Genomic DNA, 23,448 nt, shown 5'->3' with positions numbered 1-23,448 from the left:
AAAAAGCTTCAAGGAATGATTTCATTGTTATTTCTTTTACACTTTTTAACAGTATGAATCTCACGAAGCTACGAACTTGCACGAAGAAAAACTGGCGAAAGACATGAACAATTTTCTATCTGTCATCAAAATCTGAAAGCTAATAAAGAGCCGGTCTAAGTTTTCTAGGAAGGAATATTTAATCCGCAAACGGAAAAATTCCTGTCAACGTATGAAATCAGGAGGCTCAGGGATAATCCAGCATTTGAGTATGTAATCGAGCTCAACTGGTCTTTAATCGAACGCGTCACGTTTTCGCGCCACCTTCATAACCTGATCCCTCGTATCCAGGGCTAAGAAACTCTCCAACGCAATGTGCTGGACTAAAAGGTGTCGAATGTAAAATCTGTTCCATAAGGTCTTCTCTCTCAAAAAACTATTATTTATTATTTCTGAAAATATGATAAACGTCGAATCAAAAATTTGCTTATCATAAATGTGCATGTAATAATTATAAAAAATTGTAATATTACATTTATGTGTTCATAAATGAAAAAATTGATAAAACGAACTTCGTTTGGTGATTCAGCTCACGATATAAACTTGATATTGCGGCTGGTATTACGTATAATTTATATCTAATTTCTTTAAATTGTCTGTCCCATAGTTATTAACGCGTCATAAGTCGGAGAGTTAAACCTCAGTCGTTCTGATATGACGTTAGGTCGTTAGTTTTTTAGCTTTTTTCCGAGATATTTGCTAATCATCGTTGATTTCCTTGTTGACATGTATTTCCATTTTTGAAGCTAGTGGGTCTTTGAATGTTGATTTTTCTCTTCAATGCTCAGGTTTCTACAAGACTGCCAAAATAACGTTGCCATTTTTGAGTTGGATTACGCGTCGGCCAGCTGGAAACCTTGGGTTTGGCTTAGACTTAACGTCCGACGAGCCTATCAGGTGTCAAGCTTACACCTTAGTACCCAGCGGTTATGGCGCGCTCAACAGCGCCAAAGTGATAGATCACGATACTCGAGCAATGTCATGCTTTGCAGATCAGAATTAGGAATCAACCGATTTTTAGAATGATCTCCACACGAAAAATATTTAATACAGTTTTTACCCTTTTTTCGACGCTAACAGAGGCTCAGAATATCACCGCTCGAAATGGCTTCGTTACTTGCACTGTGCCAGACGCGGGCAAAAATAACCTAGAGAATTTGCAATGCAGCGATTCGCAGTTCGAAATCGACGGGACGATCAAAGAAAGTACAAAATGCACGTTTGATTGTATGGACGGAATGGCTCTTATCGGCGATGTTTCCGAATTGGTTTGTAGAGACGACGGAAATGTCGAGTTTCTCGGCTTCTGTAAATGCGCCGAGTGTTGCGATGCTCCGCCGTATAAGCCCGATCTGAGCATTACCTGCTCGAATGGGTACAGAAAGAAGTCAACGTGCGAGGTTTCATGTCTAACTGGAGTTCTTGATCCAGTCGACAGTCCAACGACCATCACTTGCCAGAAAAAAGAAAAACTTTGGACAGCTCCTTGGCCTGATTGTATCTCCGGAGAAACAACCACGGAAACAATCACCACAACAGAGGCAGTAACAGAAACGACAGCTGAACTAACAACACAAACGACCTCTTTCGTTTCTACGTCAATTATTACAACAACAACAACTGCACCGCAAACGACTCTTGCAGATAACGAAGACAACTCGATTGTTGGCCTTAGAATAGAAATTCTCGGTCCGACGACCATTCAAATGACCTGGAACGATTTGAGCAACTTCGGAGGTCAGCGAGCATCAGGAAGCGTGCAAAATATAACGGTACTTTTGAACTCGATCATCTTGACCAAGAAATTGATATAGATAGTAGCGATAGATCAGTTTGGCGATTCCACGGAGATTCCGGTTATTGATCCTTCTTGGACTGGTTACACTTGGACAGGAGCAACTTCTGGCTTCAAGTATTTGATAAGGAATGGCAATTAAAAAAGAGCATCTAAGAAAATCCGTCATTTTCCGTTATTTCAGCCATAACTATTTTTTCAATGATTAATTAGCCACACAAAGCATGAAAATAGTACTAACAAGTGGCCAAGAGTTGAGTGTGAAAGCGAACGCCTCCTTGATTGATCCGAAAAATGAAGACCTCTACAAATGTATCGTTTGTAACTCAAAAGTGGGTAATCAAGGTATTGTTCAACTCAAATGATTCAGATGTTCATACTTCTATGTTCTAGCTTGTAACGATGAAAAGAAACATTGCGATATCAGCAAGGGTCAGATGTGCCAAACAGTAGTAAGGGCTGAAAATGGCCTCCCTGCTCGATTCGAAAAAAGATGTAAACAAAAACTAGCGTGCGAGAATCAAAGGGCGATGTTCAAAGCAATGGGCCTTTGTGGCGGGGGCCAGAGGTTTGTTTTTAATTTCATGAAAAAGGTTTGATAGATGTTATTCAAGGAGAACGCTCGTTGATGTTTGCGTCTACTGTTGCGAGGGAAATTTTTGCAATGCAGAAGGATCATTCAGCAATACAGTGTAATTCATCAAGCTGCCTAATTTTAATTTGTTAGAACATACGCCCAGGAAATTGAAGAGAAGTTCCATCATGTAATGTTCCTGTACATATCAATAAACGATCAAGAAATCCATCTTTTGATTGTTACATATTGAGCAGAAAAACAAACAAAAGAACAGCGGAAGAAACGGCTGTAGCAAAGGCTGAATCCAAGCTATAGAACGTACATCCGTCACGCGAGCATGTCGTGCCGCAAGTCTGAAATTCTGATTACTCTTACCGTTTTAATAAAGTTTAAGGGTATATGAAGGAGTTTAAGAGGGCGAAAGAATCGATTGCGGAAGTAGGGTTTTAGAAGAAATTTGAACCCACCTCTATTAGGATTTTCGCTTGACCAGTTGATGCGGTGAAGCTTTGCCATTTCATTGCCTTAATTTTGTTGTCAGATCGGAAACGATTTTTTACTTTTGAATCAAATCAAGGGTCTTTACTTCGAGTTTGCTGGCGACTCGTCCGACGTAAATCTCTGAGCACTCGTTTTTCGGCATAATTTCCTTTCTCGAAACGCATCCGGCTTCTCTGTAAACTTCGACGCTTGAAATTTATGTTTTTAAAATCACAGTTTTTTTGTTGAAAAATTTAGAAGAAAAAGTGACTTACTCGTATGGGCTGCGCACACCGAGGTTTTGCGAGATTGCATATTTTCTGAAATTGTGTTAGAGCAAAATCAATTAATTATGGTTTTCTATTTTGCTTGCCTTGTCTCGTTATAGTAGCAGACTGGATCGGTGAGATAGCGACAAGTTGCGTATGTTCGCTCAAAGTTACCATCGCAAGGACCGCTAAATAAAATGGCTAGACGTTGACGATACTTGGTATTTAAAATATGGAATTTTAAGTTGAAATCAACGATGACTACTCTACTTTTTCGTAAAATGAGCTTTTCGAATTCTCTCAAACAAATGCTATTTTCAGTAGACTCAGAATCTCAGATACTTACCCAAAAACTGTACCACATTGATAGCACTGCAAGGCCTCCAGTGATCCAAGTGCAAGAAAAATAAGCTTGAAGCTCATCTTCTAGTATCTCTTTTTTGAAATACTTTCTCCCGGGATGATCACTAAGATTGATCCTGCGAACTCTCCTCAACCATGAAAATCACTTTTGGCAGATTTCTGAAGTTTATGGTCCGAAAAGATATGAATAAGACTTATGAAACTTTTATTTTCGGTGCTTTCTTGTTTTATTGATGAGTTTGGGAAAGCAGTTTTGTGAAGAGCGCTATTCATACTTGGAATTTCCGTATTTGTTCGATTTGAAATGTCAAATGTGCGAGATGTCAAATGTCAGATATTCAAGCTGTGAACATGCGATGACTCGAGCTGTAGAAAAAAGTGGAATGTACAGTTATTTACAGATTGAGATACAAATTCGTAAAAATAATGGTTTGTTTTTGATTCGTTTAAAAAGGGGAAGAGAAAAAATGATAAATCACGTGAAAAAATTAGGTTGCAATGACAAGCTCTTCATAAGAGACTTATCAACTTCATGAACTAACATTCTCCCAGATTTCGGACATCTTCGCTCGCGCAGCATTCTTTGTAGTCAGGGTTGTAGGTTTTCCCGGCGCAACAGGACCTTTCCGTAGAATGATAAGGGAACCTTTCCGGGTATTTTCCACAACATTGATCGGGTGGCATCTCGTGCTGCTGGTCGTATCCGGTGCATCGGCGCGGATCGTACATCCAATAGCGAGGCTTGTAACCCTTCAGCGACTCGATAATACTCGTTGTTACTTGAAAAACGATTCGTTACAAAAAGTATGAATATACGTTAATGTACCCATATTAACATCGCACTGACAAGCAAGCCACGCACATGAGCCAGGTGGGTCTTTGCACATCAGTCGGCGCCCTAATTTTCATGTTAACACAAAAAATATAATTGTTTCTGGAAAGCTCTCATCCTTTGCTATCTGATAATCTGAACAACAAATAGAGAGTATGAAAAGAGAGTATCTCTTTTACTCTTCTTGTCCAATACGTGATTCAAAAGCAACATACCATTCTGGTAGATTTGACCGTAAACTCGGTACGGCTGAGTATGCGGATTGCACTCATAGTTTGTATCCAACCCAACGCAGTTGAGACAAAGCTGAATATATAAAGTAAATTTCTTCGGAGAATCTCCTTCGTTTCAAAATTTTAATTGAACCGGTAACGAGACGGAAGTAAGCAACGTAGATGACATTTGGAGAAACGTCAGCATTTCTGAATTGAGCACAGCGTGGGAAAACTTGATTACCTGATGATTCCTACATGTAGCATCAATATTGTCGATTGGCTGACCGTAGCCCATTATAAGCTGAAACAAAAATAGGCTTTGACGAAAAATTTAAACTTACCTGGCCTCTTGGAAAACACCAACAACCATATTGAACCAAATGAGCGGGTCTAAGTCGATATCCGACCAAATAAAATGTGTACTAAAGTTCATTTCAAATTTGGTCGTTACTCTACCTAAAAATCAAAAGTCTCAATTTACCAGTCGCCGAAATTGGCGCAATTTCTGAAATCTATCCTCTTCGGATAATTTCAAATCAAAACCAGTCTCCGCTAGAAGATCGTCGAGGGTGATTTCGCCACTTTTGACCGCCTCAGGAAGATCATAAAGATCGGCACGGGCGGCAAAGCTTCGATCAAGCCCTTCGCTCAGGTCAACTGTTTTTATATAAGTTTCGTTTTCTCCAACACTGCCGATTAATTCCGAGTAGTCTTTGTTGTTTTCAATAGACGGATTCAAAGAACATTTTTAAAAAATTATCAAATTTTTAAGAAAAATTAACTTATTCAATGAAACATATTAATTGAATATTTGCCTAAAATTTCAAGACTTTCAAATAACAAAGCTACTGTTAAAATTGTGATTTTCTTGAAAACTTTCCTTCATAAGTATCGTAGTAGGCAAATCCATCGACCTTGGCTGCTAGCAATAAGACTGAAATTTCTCTGAGCCGCATTCCATTCCCGCGGCTTTTTTGGAAAACAAATTCTCCCTCCTCTCAAAGAGCAACGTCCGATTTCTGCCATGCGACGGAAATCTCGTCGAATTAGTGCCATGCAGCGCCATCTATCGAGAAGGATCAATCACGATCGAAGCCGCCAAATTGCATGCGGTTTTAGACACGCCACTGTACGCCAAATTAGCAGCAGTGGCAAACGTAAGACTTGGCCGCCGATTTCACAGTTACGGAAGTGCGCAAGACAGCGAACTTGATTGTTAATTAGTGACAATTTGACGGGCCGATGATTAAAAGTTTGGTCTGCGAAAATGCTCCTGTGAAACACCTTGCTTTCGCTACAGTAAAAATAAAAATGACTTCGCCATTATAAATTTCAATTTGAAACCCGCTCAAAGCAAGAATTTCTCTAGACGAAAGTTTCAATTATCAAAAATTTTCACTAAAATCTTCTAGAACAAAAGTTGTTGTGAGGGCTTAGAAACAGAATTTGGTCAGTCTCAGGATTTTTCCTGGTCCGGCAGCGAAAGAAACAAGGTGAGAAGCCCCGTTTTTAATCAATTATTGAAATTATTATTTAGAAGAAAAAGAACGGAATGACCGTTCTTCAGCGGTCAGCAACCCATAATGGGGTTGGACTGGTCGAATTGAGGCTTCTTCGAAAAGACGGAAGAAGGTGAATTACCTGATGAAATATCAGGTCCTCTTCGGTTTTGTTGCTTTCGACAAAAAGCAATAAAAACCTATCTCCCTTTGGGGTGAGCAACAAGAATTTATATTGCAAAAAGCAATAAAAACCTATCACTTTTTCAAACACTTGTCTTCTGTGTCTTTCTTTGCAGGATGTTAGCTTAGATAAACAACGGTTCTAGAGCGAGTAGACAGATGATGTTTAAAATTGGTTGAACTTGACATCACCGCTAGAGGAGAAACAATATTTGTTTCTAAAGAGCTACTGAGGAAATTAAATAGCTCTCCGAAAATTAATTCGTCAAGTTTGGGTGTAATCTGGTTACCACGCTCAAATCGGTGAAAAAGTGCTCCGTAAACGCTTTTCTGAATCTTGTTCAAATTTTAAGATTGTTTCATAACGCGATAGAAGGAGGATCAAGGTTAAATTTTAACGATAATCGTGAAAGAATCTTGCCAAAATCGCAAATATTGGCGGTTCAAAATCGCGTTTCTTACGATTCCTGATCTCTGACAGAAATGTTTAGCGATTTCTTTTTTAAAGAGTACGAAAAAGAATACAAAAAGGAAAAGACACTTGGACACGTGGAAAAAGGCGTTCTAGGAAAAACGATTCTAGCGAAGAAGAAGCAAGGCAATGATCTTATCAAAGAGGGAACGCTCGTTGTCATCAAACATATTGAATTGAGCAGGAATAGAGAGAAGGCAAAGAATGAACTTGCGAATATTAGACTCGAAGCAGCCCGTCTGAAAAAACTTGTTCATCCATTTATCGTCCGCTACTTGGACGAGCACGAATCTGGCAAGCAGGATTCTCGCTTCCCAGAGAATTTTGGATCGTAATGGAATACTGTGAAGGTGGTAGCCTCAGATCTACAATCGAAAATGCACTTCAAAGAAGTAAACTTATCAGTCTTTTTTTACGAAAATAATAATTTTATAGACGTTAAATTGAACGAGCAAAGCATATGGAACTGGTTCACGCAAATCACCATGGCTCTCGAATTCATTCACGAAAAGGGCATCATTCATCGTCTTGTGAAACCTGAAAACATTCTCTTCAATCGCAAGAAAGAAAGATGCAAATTGGGAGGTTTTTCTTTCGCAAAGCAACTGGATCATGGTGTTACTTCAACGGTGTCAGGCTTGGATTAATAATCTGAAAAATACCCTTTTGGATAAATTCTTTTTCTCAGTTAGATGCTTTATACTTTACCAAGCCTATGAAAGCAACCGGTGACATTGATTACTACCCCATCGAGTTTTTCATAGAAACTGAAAACTCGAAATTTGGTACCGATCTCGATATCTGGGCTATTGGCGTTGTTCTTTACGAGATGATCATGCTTGAAAATCCGTTTTGTTCTGCAGATGATAAAAAGAAGAAAAACCTGGAAAAGAAGAGAATGGAAATAAAAAAACGTATCGAAAACCTAAATTACAGACGAGTGGAAGGAAGCCCTGCAGCCGATGAAATTGTCCAGGGATGTTTTCAGCTCAGAAAGAAACGACCCAAAGCAAAAGACCTTCTGAGCCACCCAGTGTTTGTCAATTTTATCTTCGAACAATTGAAATAACATATGATTTTTAGTATCATGCCAATCTACGAAAAACTAAAAAATGAAACTGAGACGACAAAGAAAGAGCCTCTACCGTGGTATGTTCAAAATGAAACGCCCTCGAAATCTCCCATCAAACGGACAAATACTCTTCCTGTAAAGCCGAATTACAAAGAACATAATTTCGCTCAGCGAATGGCCTCCTCACCAAACCTTTTCTTGATGCAAGAGTATTCAACGGATCAGGAACATATCCAGTACAAATTATCAGAAATCGAAAGACGAAAGCAGCAGTTCCAAAAAGAGTGTGAAAATCACATTCAAAAGGGCAACGAGTTAACAAGAGAGAAACAAGAACTCGAACAGAAATTAGCAGAATTGACAAAAAGAGTAGATGATTGGAATGATTCTCAGAAAAAGCTCAATGATGAAAACAGAAGGCTCATAGAGCAAGAGACAGAACTAAAGAGAAGCCTTCATGAAGAAAAGAAGCCCCAAAAGTTGGAGAATTATCATCGAGACTTGGGAAAAGATTTGACTAGAATGCTCCGTCGCCAGATTTCCATGAATGATCAATATTACAAGGTTGATTTCATTCCAGAGGTAATATTTTAATAATTCTGATTATTTATTAATTCTCATAGAGAAAATATATCGAAATGTCTGAAGAGGAACTTCGTGAGCTCGGCGATAGCTCCTATGACTTGGATGTTATAACGCAAGTAACGATAGAGCTCGATATAAGAAATTCTTCATCGAAGGTAAAGCAATTTTACTTACACTCTTCCTAACCCTAACTGAAGCCTAACTAAACAATAGCTAAATATTGATTCAAGAATGGTGTGCGATACTTGAAATTCGTCGATGGCCGGATAAATGATCAAATTGGTAAGTATTCCTCAAATTATCTTTGTTTCTTGTCCTCAAGCGACTAAGATCTTTTTAGACGTAATTCATCAAACAATGACTTGGGTTGAGCCGGAGAAATCGCTTTATAAGACGACAGGAAATTTGCCCGAAAATGCAGTCAAGATATCAGAAGATGAATTTAACCAAGCAGCATACAATAAGTAGCCATAAAGTTTATTGTAAGTATAATTTTTAAGGCTTCAATAAATGAGAAAAAATTTCTGTTTTATCGTCATTAGCAATATTGAAAATAAATTAACAACTCGAATGGTTATCGACACTATATTCAATAGCAGGATAGCGGCTTATGTCGTTTCCCCCTTAGTTACCGAGTTACCACCTTTCAGATATACAATGCTGAATAAGTATTTTGTTTTATTCTATTTGCTTCAATTTTCAAATGCATTTCTTGTTTTTACAGCGCCCACTTTTGCTTTCAAAAGAGATGTTGAAGATGATAGTGGTGTCATTGATAAGCTAAGTATAGAGGGAGATTAGTTATGATTTTAATTATTATTTAGCTGACGATCTTGACAAATACGTGGTTGCAGACTGGATCAAAAGCATGGGGGACTTCTCCTCGTATGTCGATCAAAATAGTGACCACGGAAATGTTTTTGGTGCTCACTGGGTTTAGTGGCAACACTTGCTTTTATATCACGATATGATTACCTTCTCAATAATTTCCTGTTAATAAAGTTTATTTGACGGAATTCGGTTTATTATGAATTCGATTACATAATAAAATCAAGCTTACTGTAGTCAATCTCACTCACTCAGGGTCGTTTTCGTCGTAAGTAGTTTTAGAGTCTAAAACTTTTAGGCTAGATTTCGACCCCATTCCTGAATACATCGAGCCATTTTCCAGCGTAGACTTCCGATGAATCCAAATCCCGTGTAACATTTTTAAGAGATCCAAATTTAACATTTGGATTGAAACATTTTCGCATCAGTGTTGACGAAAGTTGAATAAGCTGTGCTCTTGCTTGGCGCCTTCGAAGTTTGAGAAGAGCGTTTTCTAGGCTTTTTCTGGCGATGCTGTTTTGAACCCATTCGAAACTGAGGCTGTACTCAATCCAAGAGCCACTGTAGATTTCGGCAAGATTCTTTTCGCGCTTTGATGCTTTTTTTAGAAAGTAAACAGGACTGTCTCTATCCGCGAACGATAAAAGTTGTTTACTAGTTCCTTGACCCACATCGACAATTGCCGGATTTCCTTGCAGTTGGTTGGGCGATTCTTCTTTAGTTCCCCTTGAATCATAAATTTCATCGACACATGTTCGAGCAGATTCTTGTTTGAATCAAAAGCGCTGTCAGAAAGAATGACTATTTTCGACTCAATCGCTGAGGTTGTAAGAAGGTTGCCGACAATTTCTTCCATTTCAGCGCAGTCATGAGAGTCTTTACACCTATACAGTCGGTTCCAAATACCGATTTGATTGCAAAGGGTGCACATGTGAATACCGTTGTCTTTTGAAGCTTCTTTTTTGGGGCTACAGAATATGGTCTTTTTCTAATCTTTTAGTTTTCTTTGAGATATTGAAAGCCCTTCATGGCTAAGAATCCATGATTTTCTGCAGATGAACAAAATGATAGATAAAAACTTTTGGTTCTGCAAAAACACGCAACTTGGCGTTCATGATCTTGCCGCCTTTTTGTTGAAATTCATCAAAAGCTTTATTCTCGCTTTCATTCAATTTTGAATCTCTTCCTGATGCAGCGAGACGCAAATCTCTGAAATCTGCGAGAATCTACGGTCGATGTTAAAATGAAAATTAAATGCAAGTATTTCATTGAATCTTGTTTTTTTCTTATCTTTCACAAGAGGAGTCTCTCAGAGTTTTACGCTGGCGTAAATATTTTGAAAGTTTATAATCAGACTCATTTCCCCTGAACGCCAAGCGCTACCAACGGAATCCCGGATTCAAAATCCGTTCAAAAAGTTGAGAAGAGAATCAATTAGTTTCAGTTATTTGATTTGGAAATTTCGTCTAGCTTAGTTTATCAGATGTGCATTTTCGACTACGTTAGTTAGGCGGCTCACCCGCCGCAGGTGATGCATCGAAGAGCGCCCTCTTTCGGACAAGCGAGTGCTATTTAGCCTCTTGCCGGAAGGTATGATCAGATCAGTGAGAAAAAATGTCCCAGTACAAATGCACAGAGGACCAACTTCGAAAACTACGTCTTTTCTTCAAGATAAATCCCTCGCCAGCACCAGCAAAGAGAGAGGCTCTCGCTGAAGAACTGCAGCTGACTTTTAAATATGTCGATTACTGGTTCAGACGGGAGAGAAAAAAGCACAGGTGAACAATTTATTAGTCCTCTTAGATCTTCATCAACATTTTAGACGGAGAAACATTGATGCCCGCACTTGGAGCATCCGGTTGACACCATCCGATTCAAATAACAATCAACAGTCCGGAAAGAAGGATACTTTGAGTATTGAAGAGCACCAAGATCAAGAAATCAGTAAGTTTTCTCCACCAAATTAAAAAATAATTCTTCTTTCAGAAAAACTTAGGAAGATCGTCTCAAGCTACCAACACAAAATCAAAAAGATGACTGAGAGCCATAACCAGACAGTGGAACACTACCAAAAAGCTCTGCCTCACATGCGTCTCCTGATCAACACTCTCTACTGGAAGACCGCCTGAAGGTTAATCCTCCTTGATAACTAAAATTTGACTGCAACGAACCTACACTCACTTTGAAACAAAATAAAAAGAATAGTCGTTTATACACCGTGTTTCGTAAGCATACAGAAATTCCAATATAGCAGAGTTTTTGAGGATCACGCCCTAGGGCAGGGCAAAAAACAATACACGAGTGTAGTCTGTCAACAACGGCGCCCTCGCTCTCATGCAAAGTGTGCCTAGCATCAATGTCATTCTTCGAAAGTAAAAATCGTAAAAATGATCACTTCCGCAGATCTCCAGCAAGTTGCTATTTTGAGACAGATCGCCTCCTACTTCCCTATCGGACTTACTCCGTCAACGGCAACAGGTATTAGAAGAGTAGTCTTCCTTGATTTCGAAGAAAGTTTTTGATTTTCATTCGATTCAGCCATACCTACGATACAACCCCCGATAAGAAGATGCATCAGATGCCAGTGCCCAAACTGCACAGATGAACGAAACGGAAAACGAATTCTTCCGATCGGGGCTAAAAGAGAACACAACTGTCCTTTTCCAGACTGCGATAAAGTCTATGGAAAAACTTCTCATCTAAAGGTAGTTATAATTTTTCCCATCTATTCTCAAATCAACCTCAGGCGCATATTCGTTGGCATTTGGGAGAGCGCCCGTTCCGCTGTGCTTGGCCTTACTGTAGCAAGAGCTTCACTCGATCAGACGAGCTGCAGAGACATATTCGAACTCACACGGGCGAGAAACGATTCAAATGCGACTTTTGCGGTAAAAGATTCATGCGATCAGATCATCTTGCAAAGCATCGTCGAACACATTCGTCCCAGAAGTCATAACTTTACTCTTCGACTCTCTTTTTTAATAAAGTTTATTTTGTTCAAAGCGAAACTTGTAGTTTTTTCTTCATTTTGATTCACGATGCTGACAGCGAGCATAAACTTGTATAACTGGTGATCGTTTGATACATTCCGCCATTTCTGCTGCGCAAATACTGCTCCTCGTTTGAAGTGACTGGGTATATAAATTAGTGAAATCTTCAAAGCGTGCTCCGAAAACTCCTCCTCTTCGCAAATCTCAATGTCATAAATTCTCCAGCTTCTGCCAACTTCCTTGAGCACAGATTCGTCTTACTGTATTCTTCAGACATCGAGAAAAGCACCTGGCGCAATTTTGTCAAGGGTGGGTCTTTAGCAATACACGCCCAAGGCGTTTATATATTTACACAACAGGGATTGAATTGAAATTTTATCAGGTTCCCGCCTCGGGTTCCTTTTGTACCCCGCCAACAGTATTTTTCAACTGCTGCCCGGGCTTGCCTCACTCTTCAAGTTTTGATCCAAGCGGATTATGTAATCGGTTTTGCTGCGACTTTTCACCGCCTTTTACTTTTTTTGATTAATTCGGCGGCGCACACGGCGAGCACTTGAAACCAAAGCCGCTCGGCGGGTGATCGGGTTCCGCTCTCCTCACCCGCTGTGTCTCATCCATCATTCTTATCAGTACTCCGTTTTTTCCTGGTCAATCGTTTTCTCCTCTTTTTTTCTTATCAAAATTGTAGGTCGGAGAAAGAAAGTTTTTATTTGGAATATATTTATTTGTACATTTTGCAGGTACTAGTAAAAAGAACTAACTGATTCCTAGAACATTATTCTCAGAATAAGTGATCAGTGAATTATGCGTCGAGTAAACATAACTTGGATACCAACCGGAAAACTGGCCGGTAGGATCAGATGGAGACATCGATGATCCCATGTGTGAAGAATGAGTTTGATGGTTGACAGAACTGCTCATCGGCACCATCGACGGTGTAGGATTCGTTATCTGTTGTGCTGCGATCTGGAGCGTGTCTGTCAACGGGTGTTGGCCCATTCCAGAACTGTTATTTTGCACGGTTGAGTTTCTAGCGTTGTTGTTCATTACGTGGCCGAATTCGTTGAGTTCTGGCTTTTCCTCGATTTCGTCCCAAGGTTGCTCGTGGTGATCTCCGTCACTGAAGCTGAAATATATAATGACTATCTTCCAAGTTCGCAGAAACGCGTACCTATATCCAATTGGCGATTCCTGACGTCCATGGATGATTTGACTTCCACCAGGCGAAACAGGTGCCATGAGCATTATCGGCTTCATGTCATTTCTTAAATAACTTATTAGCTTGTTTGCGTTCATAGGGAATTCAATTATGCAATCTAAAGTTTTCCCCTTCTAGCATTCCAAAATAATCCCAGTCGACTTACCCGTCTTTCTGTTCAGCTGCTCGATCCCGCTGGCGTCGATTCTTGAACCAGTTGGAAACCTTAAAAGAATAACCATTTAATCCTTCCAAAGGGCGGTGCTGCGCTCCGATTTCAAGCAGCGCTTGCTTCCCTTCCAAAAGAACTAAAACCTAATAATCCCCATGCATTAGGAAACTTGCCAATTTCTAAGGAAGCGTGATAAGTGCAATGATTGAGTTAACAAAGAGAGCTTCAAACTCTACCTGAGTGACCGTGAGTCCAGTTGCTTCGGCAAGTTCACGCTTCTCACGCGGGCTTGGATAGGGATTATGAGTGTACCAGTCGCGAAGCACGGCGCGTGATTTTTCCTTGAAGCAATAAGATGTCTCTTCCCCGTCCCAAATCGTCCGAGGAAGGGGAAACTTCCGCCGGACGCGGTATTTTCCAACAGCCCCAAGAGGTCGGCCACGGAGTTTTTCCGCCTCGATATAATGCGCCTTAAAATTCTCTAAAACCTTTCAATTTCTCTGTATCGTACCTTGAGCCAAAGTTGTTGGAGCTTGACATGGTTCTCGGGAGAGAATGTGTGCGATTCTAGCACTTTGTAAAGGTCGCGGAAGTTTCCTCGGTGAAAATTTACAACTGCTCGGGCTTTTAAAACGGACTCGTGCTTTTGCAAAACTTCGCAGTTTGGAAGACTCCAGATAAACCGGGAAAGTCGGTCGATTGCACTTGATTTCTGAGAAAGGGATTCATAAGGTAATAGACTATTAATAATTGTTCACTTTAAATACTCGAGGGACTTTCATGGAAATCTATACATCACTAATCGACTCAAAAAGATTTGTTATATATATTTTCAAGCTCGTCGATCACTGTCGGGGAAACTTTAGCCAAGTCCGACAAGATCGTATTCACGCTGGTTGTGAGATTTACGCGGTACACGCATCTCAGAAGGCGAAAGTTGAGATTTCAGAGAACATCCGCGCAATTTATTTTCTATTTTATAAATTTCAAAGTTCGGTAGAATTCTGCTATGGATATTTAAAAGAGAATCGCGGCTCAGAAGAAAATACTGAACTACGAATAGAATAATTTTCATTTAGCTTGAAAGTCAATCCCTTTTCCTGAAGAACTTCACATACACACGATATTTGTTCTATTGTGAGGCCTGCTGAGCTCGTTTGAACAACTGTTGCCTGTCTCGTCGTTCCTTGGTGTTGCGCTGGCTGCACCGCCACGTGAGTCCGATTCTGACCCGTCGAGTTGGGGTTATTATGACTTGCAGTTGATTGAGGGGCATTTTGAGTCTGCTGGGTTGAGCTGGATTGATGAAGCGACATCACTTTCTCTGTCTTTCTATTACACCGTTACTCGAGCTTCCTTGCGGCTTCTTCAATTTCCTCTTATCTCTTGGCCGCGTTGGTTTGGATTGCACAATCTCGCGATCAACCGATCAAATGTGAAGGTCAGATTCTACTCTGCCGAGATTGTCTTCCAGCTGATTGTCGAGTCTATCTTCCGTAAAATGATTATTGTTGTCGTATAGCCAAATTGAGTTGATGAATGCACCCGACACCACCACCAAGAACACACACTTTCGCCCAATCCAGTAACCGAACACCAGCGCCACCAGACGGACTTAGACCGAGCACCATCGGACAGCATTTGTGGTGCCACGGGATACGCCATTGAACGTTATTATTATATAATTCGTCTTATTTTCGACAAAACTCATTTTGTTAGAAAAAGTTTTTTATTAAGAAATGCCTCTATTTTTCAGTAAAAATGTTTTATAAGAATTTCAAGTGAACATCGATCATTTTTGTTATAAAAGTTAAATTTCAAAAGTTAATCAACATCTTATTATCAGATTTAAAGATCTTTTATCATAGAAAATTCATCGTCTAAGGGAAATTCAAACTATCACAAATTAATTGCCCGAGAATGAAAACCAATCTGATCCCAAGAAAACCGCATAGATTAAAAATTCATATGTTCATTACATTCTGTACATGTACGGAAGAAACAGTGTTGTTGGTTGTGGGCAGGGATAGAATCTACTGATCAAGCAGTGTGCGAAACCCTCAGGTGAGAGAGGATTAAGCAATTGTTTCGTCGCGTGCCAGGAGCAGGTCCTGTGCATTTGAAGAGTGAAAACCGATCGGTTAGCTGTGTCCGATTTAAGTCGGCATTTTCGCGTTCGCCTTTGATTTTGCTCCTCCTCGAAAGCTGCTGCTGGCTTTGCTGCACCTCGAGCGATTAAACGCGGACTTAGGCCAGCGGATTAGTCCTCAAAGGGCCTTTATAGAGCTTTTGTTTTTGAGTAATTTTATGGTGGATAACGCGCTTGCCGGATATTTTCGCAAAAGCAATCACAAAAGAAAATATGATTTGAGGAAAATGTATCGACAGAGTCAAATTAAGCTCCGTTAAACTCATTTTCGGATAAATATTTGATGCAAGAATGAGGTCAAATTTGGCAATTGGGTAAACCGAGAACAAATTTAAGATATTTTATTCATTGAGTATAGTTTCAGATGAAAATAGGTATTAATAAGGTATAAAACGTCGAAATAGCCGTAAATTGTCGAAGCTGCACTGCAGTTGGAGAAGACTTGGATCTAAATCGAGGAATAGTAAGTGAATAGTTTGCTGGAAATTTGGGCGGAAAGTTGCGGCGGCTGGAATCAACGAGGGTTATTTTTAGTAAATCTGGCGAGATTTCCGCGCCCGCGCTACTAAGATTAGCCGATACTCGTCGCTAATTGCCAACGAGATCATATTCCAGAGCGGAATATCGCGAAATTCCTTATTTTCTAAAATCTTTTTGTCAGTATTTATTTGTTTAAGAAAATATGCTCGTCGGTTTCTTACCAAAAGTTATTTCATGTCGAAGAAATCGTCAAAGATAGGCATTGAGTAGGCAAGATATTTGGCAGATTTTCCTTTCGGTCTGATTCTTCCATAAAATTTCGGGTTTACTTCGAATCTGTGATTGTATTCGGGATCTACATTTCCGGTAGCAAAAGCGGGGTCTCTCTTTTTTCCTCCTAAAAAGACTGTTTCTCTCTATCCTCAAGAATTACTCTTACCCGGATGCCAACCGTAGCTCCAGTGTTGTGCGCTGACTAGAGCTGACATAAGTAGCGAAAATATCCATATCCTTGTCATACTTTTTAAATCTCTTTTGAGCCGTTCTGATTTATGAACTTCAGAAAGCTCTGCCTATTTAAAAAGATAAAGTTGAATTCCCATAGGGGCATCAATTGTCTCCAGAGCGCTGCTAGAGGGAGTCCTGAATCAAAAGAGACAAAATGTTTTAATCTTTATAATGTAACATGTTATATTTACAGAAACTAAAAATTTCAATATTAGTTTTTCATTTCTTGCCCATGTTCAAACATGTGCGAAATAAGCAAATCAGATGAAATGAAATTTACAGAACAAATTTCGCACTGAAGTCTGCCATCGTTGTCATGTGATTTGAGGTGGTTGCGCAGATGAGCAGGGCGAGTATAAGTTTTCTGGCAACTTTTGACGATGCAGGCATGGTAAGTTGGTGACGGAATTTGATGGGCACGAGCGTGGCAGCATTTGAAGCAGGGGCATTTTGATCGGGAAGCGCGGCGATTCTTGAGTTTCGATTTTTCCATTCGAAGGTTGGGAGCGTTTTGAGAAGGGATTTCTGCAGACTGGAGGTAGGAGTTGATAGACGATTGGAAGGCTTGGAGATCAAAAGAAGCAGGCTGATTTGGAGAGAAGTTTTCGGGAAAGAAGAACTGCTGATTTGCTGGAGGATAGTAAGCCGGATAAGGCGAATAAGGGGTGGGAGACGGATGGTGGTAGAAACCTTCTATCGGTGGTGGAGTTAGTCCAGAGGATCCAGAAGTTGAGGAATTAGAAGATGAAGTGTTAGAAGAGTAGTAATCTGCAGAAGAACATGTTGAGTTGTAACCAGAGGAGCTTGGACACTCCAGACTTGGTAGAAGTTGCTGGCTATCCGGAGAGCTTAGTTCGGGACTGATAAGTCCGGCCAAGAATTCCAGGTTGCCAAGTTCATCCACGGGCAATTGAAACGTGATATTCTCGAAGCTGTCGGAAGAAGAGGTCATTTTTGCGAGTTGTTTTTTGTTTGTCAATTTTGTGATTATGATTTCGTGGAATCACGGCTCAATATTTATTGCGATAGACAGGTGGTTATGCGTTCTAGCGCTCCAAGAGCGTTGCCATGTCTTGATTAGAAACAGGTGAAGCTCGAAGCTGTTAGCGAATGCTGTTGGAAATTATCAGGAATCATGATCGAGATTTTAGTTGCGTCTGAGTCTACCTTTTCTGCAGAAAACATTCAAGCAAAATTAAAACTGAAATTATTGGCAGTATTAGACATTTTTGGGCACGTTATCAATATTTTTCTTGAATAAATATCTTAATTCTTAATTTAGGAAATTGTGGTATTTTCATTTCTCCACCTAATCTGACAGAATCGCGGGTTTTCATTATTAATCTATTCCTCCGAATACTTGCGCATTCGGAAGTTCTTTTGTGGAATATATCGCTTGACCTTATGAGTTCATTAATATAGATTTCATAAATTTAACTCACAGACTGTCCATCTGTACTTGATTTTCGTGGGCTCGACGCGTTTTCTACAATAGACAAAACTCTGCTTGAACTGTTGAACATGAATGCTTGTGGATGAATAATTACACAAGTAAGAAGTATTTTTCTATTTCATTAAAAATAACAATTTTATAAATGAAAATCCCTCTGATGCAAGCAAAAATTTGAATAAAAAACTGATTTTTTTTTTTATATATTTCTTGCTTCCTAGTTTTTTCATTATCGCCTTTTATATCAGTTGACGACTGTATTATAATAAATATCACTTTGAAGGGTAAAACTATCAAATAGTATTTTTTTAAAGAATACTAAAAATACAAAAGAAACAACTGTTGTTAAATTTTTTTGATTCATGTTTAATTCAAATTAATACAGAGATATTTACAGAGAATTGATTTATCGAATTACAGTTTCATTCCTTGACCATGCTCAAACATGTGGGAAATGAGCATGTCGGAAGTCATGAAGTTTTCAGAACAAATAACACATTTCAGATGGGAATCGTTGTCGTGTGACTTCAGGTGACTTCGAAGATGAGCTGGTCGAGTGTAAGTTTTTTGGCAGCCTTTGACGATGCAGCCATGATAAGTTGGTGAAGGAATGTGGTTAGCTCGAGCGTGGCAGCATTTGAGACAGGGGCACTTTGATCGCGAAGCGCGTCGATTTTTGAGGCCCGACTTTTCGATGGTCAATGGTTTGTCTCCGTAGACCGGTGAGTGATCTTGAGCGAGAAACGAAGTCATGCTTGATTGAAGAATCGCTGGGTCAAAGGTTGCTGGAGCTGATGGTGGAGCGATGGCGTGGGTGAACGTTGTTGGGAAGAAATATTGACTTGTTGGTCGGTAGTAAGAAGGAGTAGCAGTTGGAGTAGAAGAAGGATCGTAAGAAGAATATTGAGCGGGGGATGGATAGTAGTAAGTCGATGTTGGCGAGCTTGAGCCAGTGGATGAAGTCGCGTAGAGCTCCGAAGCGTAGCCGGAAGATGCAGGAGAAATTGGCGAAGCGGTCGGAGATGCAGAAGCTATTTCAGGAGAAATAAGACTTGCGAGAAAGTCGAGGTCGGTCAAGTCGACAGATGGGATTTCAATGTTGATGCTGTTGAAGGCCATTTTGTTTTTTGCTTTGTTTGTTCTTTGTGAAAGTTGTTATGATTCTCGGAAAAACAATATCGGTTTATATGTGAAAGTGCCAGGTGTGTGTCCAAGCGCAGATTCGAGCGCCATCGTCGAAAATTTCTCAGAATTTTCAGCTGCACCCTATCTGATCCAGGAAATTCTCCCGATCACTTCCACCTGGATGTAATTCCAGCGTTGCTAGATTGGGCAAGAGTTGAGAATCTGGCGAATGGAATTTACCGAAATTGAATTTTAAAAATGTCCACTCCGTCATTAAATTGAGTGACGTCGATGCCTGAAAGTCTATTTCGAAAAGCATGAATATTGAGTGCCTCATTTAGATAGAAATTGTGTACAGATTCTGTGAAGTATCATCTGTCTGAACGAAAATGCAGTTATAAAGTGCATTTTCATTTTGAGTGGCTCTTATTTTATGAGAGCGGATAATAAACAACTGAACTCAATTTGGCTCAATTTGTCAGAGGTTCAACTTCTCTGAAATCAACGAAGACAATACGGTTATTTCAAAGCCACAGTTTAAGGTATACTTTTCTTCTTTCTCACCCTTGATGTTGTAAAGTTAACTCCCTCATTTCCGGCTCCTGGCATTTAGCTCGTGCGCGCGAGCTGGTCTTCTTCCGGAACTAAAATGATCTACCATCAATTGCTCGCCCGGAAATAAAAGCTGATACGCGTGAAATTTCGCAACTAAAATTTTCCCCTTCGCGATTAGGGACTTTGCAAAATGAAATTCTCGTTCAATTCTTTTTTTCTTCGAAATCCTTCGATGAAAAACGCTTGGGTGGTCGACTGCTCTTCGTCTTGTGTTTTACGAGAAGAGCTTCAAAGCTAGCGGGGCCTTCCCAGTGCCACCGTAAACAAACCTCTCCCTCTCTCTTGTGGCTGAGTACTTATAGTAAGTTCTCTTAGCGAAGAAAGCTAAATTTATATTTTTCGTTTTAGAAGAGGAAAAAACTAGTAAATTATAAAAAAATATGGTAAGAATTGAATTTTTAAATTTCGACTAAATTTTTTCTAAAAATTTTCTTATTTTATTTCTCTTGTTAAATTTTTTTTCAAGCTCGGAAATAGTCATCATTGTACCAAGATTTGTTTAAGAACGCGAGTAAGGCAATTAGTGATTAGCGGATCGAGCGACGACCCAGTGGCTCAAAGTGGACTGAGAAAACATCAAGAGATTCAGAGAAGATAAATAAGAAGGAAACGACCCAATTCAAATGGACACTGCCAAGGTCCTCAGAGGAATCCTTCAAGTGCAGCTTATTCATTTTTCTCTGGGAATTGTTTACACGCCTTGGTCAATACTGGGATAAAAGTTTCTTTGTTGTCTTCCAAATTATCCAAGACAGTCTTGAGAAATTAAACCTGTTATTCAAAAAGAAGAAAACCGCTTCTTAGTTCAATATTTTGGCATCAGTTCACAAAGTGTCATAAATTATACTAAAAGTTTAATGTTAATGGCGACGATAAATGCTCAATAATTGACGTAAGAGTCACTTTTCACGAAAAGAACTTAAATTAAAATAACAAAGTAATTAGAAAACCGCTTAGAAACTTTAAATACAGAGCTCGTGGGAGAGCCGCCCTGGCGAGTGCGAGGTTTATGGCGAGTCAAGGTCACGAAAATGCATTCGCGACTGTATAAATCCAATGATCGTTGACCGCCGTGCTTGTCACGAGAAGCCCAGGGCTTATGAAACTTGGAGCCAGGTCAAGGGCTTAATTCATGCTAAGTGAGAGGTCTTTGAAGATATTTTCGTAGCAGTGTCGAAAGCCCTTCAAACTAGTGGTCAGAATGCTCAGTAGATTGTGGCGTTGGCTTCAAGTACAGGGAGAGTACCAATTCCGGAGAAGCAAAAGTTCAAAAAGAAATCTGCGTCTCCTGCAGTTTGAATTGCGACTACGAAGAATGCGTTGGCTTGAGCAGAGGGCCAAGGCAACATCATAATGATAAGGGGCGAATTTGATCTTTTATGCAAGAGGAAAATATATTCTTGATTCAAATTCATCCAGAAGAAAACAACGCCTTCCCGTCGAAGTAAAAAGGATGAAGATCATTCTGTATTCGGAAACAGCTTGAAAATAGATTTTTTATTATTTTCATTACCAGAAAGAGTACTTTCAACCTGTCAAAAGATGGAAGACAAGATCAAGAAATTGGAGGCTTCAGAAGAAAATATGCTGAGTCGGCTTTCCAAATGCGAAGAAAAGCTGAGTGATAGATCAATCAATCAGAGCCCCGAATTAACCGAAGTCATTAGAGAGCAAAAGATTCTTTCCCAAAAACTCGGCCATCAGGCTGAGCGGATTGATAGAATCCTTCCAATTTCAAAAAGATCAAGGACGAGCTTTACAATTCGTAATTCCGCTCGGGAGACATCACATTTGTCGCTCCTTTGATGATAAAAGCGTAGACTCTACGCCGTAGAGGGGGAAGTATTTTTCAGACTTGTCCAAGGTTAAAATTATAGCTCTAAAAAGCCAGAGCCGCAAGGACTTCCTCATGGATGAGCAATCCTCGTCGGACTGGCTTAACCCTTCGGATCTGAGAGGTGATCTAAGACCAATCGTCCAGAAGATTTATAAAAATGCAGACAAGGCTCGAGTACAGAGACAATCTCACTTCCTCCTTACCAAGTTCACATTCTGACCCGTTAAAAGATTGAAAACATTCATGACAACATGGAGCAAATCTGCCAGAAACTACTGAAACCGGCTATAACAAAAGCCCTCACTTCTCGCGATAATTACATCAAAATCAATCACAGCGAAATCAGCGAGATCAAGAAAAACGTATCTACTCATGCGGATGAAATATTAAAACTGAAAAAAGATTTAATGGAATCGTCGAAAGCTAGTCCCCAGAGGCCGTCCGGGTACTCGGCCGGATCTTTTGATAGAAAATACGGTTAGTTCAAGAATTAAAAAATACTATCTTCAAACAGATAAAGTTGATGAAGAGGTTTCCAAAATGAATATTTACCTGGAGAATCGAATTCAAAACGCACTGAATGAGCTGCAGAATACTAACTACGAGATCAGACGACTGCGTGACATAGTCGACACATACAACTCAAGAACCGATGAGTTGCAACGCCAAGTGACATTTCAGCGGCGCACTCCGAACGAGGATGAAATTTCTCGCAAGCTGAAAATTCTGCAGGACTCACAGCCTCGAATAAGAAAGTTGGAGCAGGATAATTTCGATGGACAAGTAAAGATGCGAGACATGGAATCGCGCGTATTCGAACTAGAGTCGAAGGCAAAGAATCTAGCTGAAGAGCTAATGAACACTTCAAAATCAGTGAAAGCAACAGGATTATCGAACATTGCTCAGAACTCGTATGATAGAGTGCTTATGGAGCTAAGAAGAATTAACGATGAAATTCAAGACCTCAAGTACTCAAACTCTAACTTGAAGCTTTCAATAAGTAAGTGAAAAATATTTTGATAGGGGGTAGAAAGTTTCTTTTAGATGGACTAGATAAAGAAAATATAAACGAACGCGCGTATACTGAAAGTTTATGGAAGAATATGTCCGCGATTATCACCAAAGCAGAATCGAGAAGGCAAACTTATGCATTTGAATATACAATAGGTTTGCATTCAATCGTTTGGTCGAGATGGATAATAATTTCAAGGCCCTACACAAATGAAGATGGAATCTCGTCCTCATCCTTTTGGTGTCGCGATAATTGACCGGTCGAATGGAGCTTACTTGACGTCCGGAAAGGATTGTTACGCGCCCGGTGGAGCTACGAAAAATTATTCATGCCTTGGTGTTTTCCGTGCGCCCGTAAAAGGACTCTACAAATTTAGCCTGCTTGGTTGCCAGTGGCTAGCAAACGCTAGAAAGAGTCATTTTACTGGATGGTTGAGAAAGAATGGCCGTGGAATGACAGGAAGCTATTCGAATAGCGGCGATGTTGCTAAGATGAAGGAGGGAGCTCTGCATTCGGTCTCGTTAGAGATGCTCCTCGAGGTGATTTTCAAAAAGTTCATACGCGATTACGTTTTCTAGTTGGAACCAGGAGATGAAGTTTCCACACTTTTCGTTGCATACATGGGTAGCAACAAGTTATATAGAACAAAATCTAACCATATCTTCAATTCATTCTCTGGCTATTGCATCGACTGTGAATAAAAT

The 23,448-nt window shown here is 39.9% G+C and overlaps 7 protein-coding genes and 1 long non-coding RNA gene across 8 annotated transcripts; 5 read left to right on the top strand and 3 right to left on the bottom strand.

Annotated features, from left to right (window-relative positions):
• The first annotated feature begins 1,037 nt into the window (after positions 1-1,037).
• On the top strand, positions 1,038-2,045 carry LOC145695931 (uncharacterized). Its single transcript, XM_081772983.1, has 2 exons — positions 1,038-1,811; positions 1,854-2,045. The coding sequence occupies exons 1-2, from the start codon at positions 1,062-1,064 to the stop codon at positions 1,974-1,976; spliced, it is 873 nt and encodes a 290-aa protein (XP_081629109.1). The 5' UTR covers positions 1,038-1,061; the 3' UTR covers positions 1,977-2,045.
• Positions 2,046-2,058: 13 nt separating this feature from the next.
• Positions 2,059-2,621, top strand: LOC145695942 (uncharacterized). The gene is made up of 3 exons (XM_081772993.1): positions 2,059-2,179; positions 2,228-2,402; positions 2,449-2,621. Exons 1-3 carry the CDS (start codon positions 2,059-2,061, stop codon positions 2,528-2,530), a joined length of 378 nt encoding a protein of 125 aa, XP_081629119.1. The 3' UTR covers positions 2,531-2,621.
• On the bottom strand, positions 2,599-3,234 carry LOC145695941 (uncharacterized). Its single transcript, XR_014133784.1, has 4 exons — positions 3,167-3,234; positions 2,998-3,100; positions 2,879-2,935; positions 2,599-2,764 (listed from the first exon to the last, which is right to left on the bottom strand). It is a non-coding gene; the product is annotated as an uncharacterized LOC145695941 (long non-coding RNA).
• A 509-nt stretch (positions 3,235-3,743) lies between these two features.
• On the bottom strand, positions 3,744-5,278 carry LOC145695937 (acidic phospholipase A2 PLA-2-like). The gene is made up of 6 exons (XM_081772989.1): positions 5,052-5,278; positions 4,912-4,992; positions 4,812-4,871; positions 4,571-4,661; positions 4,350-4,421; positions 3,744-4,302 (listed from the first exon to the last, which is right to left on the bottom strand). Exons 3-6 carry the CDS (start codon positions 4,863-4,865, stop codon positions 4,061-4,063), a joined length of 459 nt encoding a protein of 152 aa, XP_081629115.1. The 5' UTR covers positions 4,866-4,871; positions 4,912-4,992; positions 5,052-5,278; the 3' UTR covers positions 3,744-4,060.
• Positions 5,279-10,823: 5,545 nt separating this feature from the next.
• Positions 10,824-11,357, top strand: LOC145695938 (uncharacterized). The gene is made up of 3 exons (XM_081772990.1): positions 10,824-10,987; positions 11,032-11,153; positions 11,196-11,357. The coding sequence occupies exons 1-3, from the start codon at positions 10,824-10,826 to the stop codon at positions 11,336-11,338; spliced, it is 429 nt and encodes a 142-aa protein (XP_081629116.1). The 3' UTR covers positions 11,339-11,357.
• Positions 11,358-11,567: 210 nt separating this feature from the next.
• On the top strand, positions 11,568-12,171 carry LOC145695936 (uncharacterized). The gene is made up of 3 exons (XM_081772987.1): positions 11,568-11,687; positions 11,748-11,914; positions 11,956-12,171. Exons 1-3 carry the CDS (start codon positions 11,597-11,599, stop codon positions 12,163-12,165), a joined length of 468 nt encoding a protein of 155 aa, XP_081629113.1. The 5' UTR covers positions 11,568-11,596; the 3' UTR covers positions 12,166-12,171.
• A 784-nt stretch (positions 12,172-12,955) lies between these two features.
• On the bottom strand, positions 12,956-15,234 carry LOC145711969 (homeobox protein SIX3-like). Its single transcript, XM_081789658.1, has 6 exons — positions 15,160-15,234; positions 14,081-14,281; positions 13,806-14,039; positions 13,564-13,622; positions 13,371-13,463; positions 12,956-13,325 (listed from the first exon to the last, which is right to left on the bottom strand). Exons 1-6 carry the CDS (start codon positions 15,232-15,234, stop codon positions 12,956-12,958), a joined length of 1,032 nt encoding a protein of 343 aa, XP_081645784.1.
• Positions 15,235-21,965: 6,731 nt separating this feature from the next.
• Positions 21,966-23,445, top strand: LOC145711968 (uncharacterized). The gene is made up of 5 exons (XM_081789657.1): positions 21,966-22,209; positions 22,253-22,732; positions 22,777-22,899; positions 22,943-23,283; positions 23,323-23,445. Exons 1-5 carry the CDS (start codon positions 21,984-21,986, stop codon positions 23,443-23,445), a joined length of 1,293 nt encoding a protein of 430 aa, XP_081645783.1. The 5' UTR covers positions 21,966-21,983.
• Positions 23,446-23,448: the final 3 nt, after the last annotated feature.

The sequence above is a fragment of the Oikopleura dioica genome, chromosome 1 (assembly GCF_907165135.1).
Source record: "Oikopleura dioica chromosome 1, OKI2018_I68_1.0, whole genome shotgun sequence".
In the NCBI taxonomy this organism is placed as follows: domain Eukaryota; kingdom Metazoa; phylum Chordata; class Appendicularia; order Copelata; family Oikopleuridae; genus Oikopleura; species Oikopleura dioica.
The sequence above is the reverse complement of the archived record's forward strand: the minus strand, read 5'-3'. Positions and strand labels throughout refer to the sequence as shown.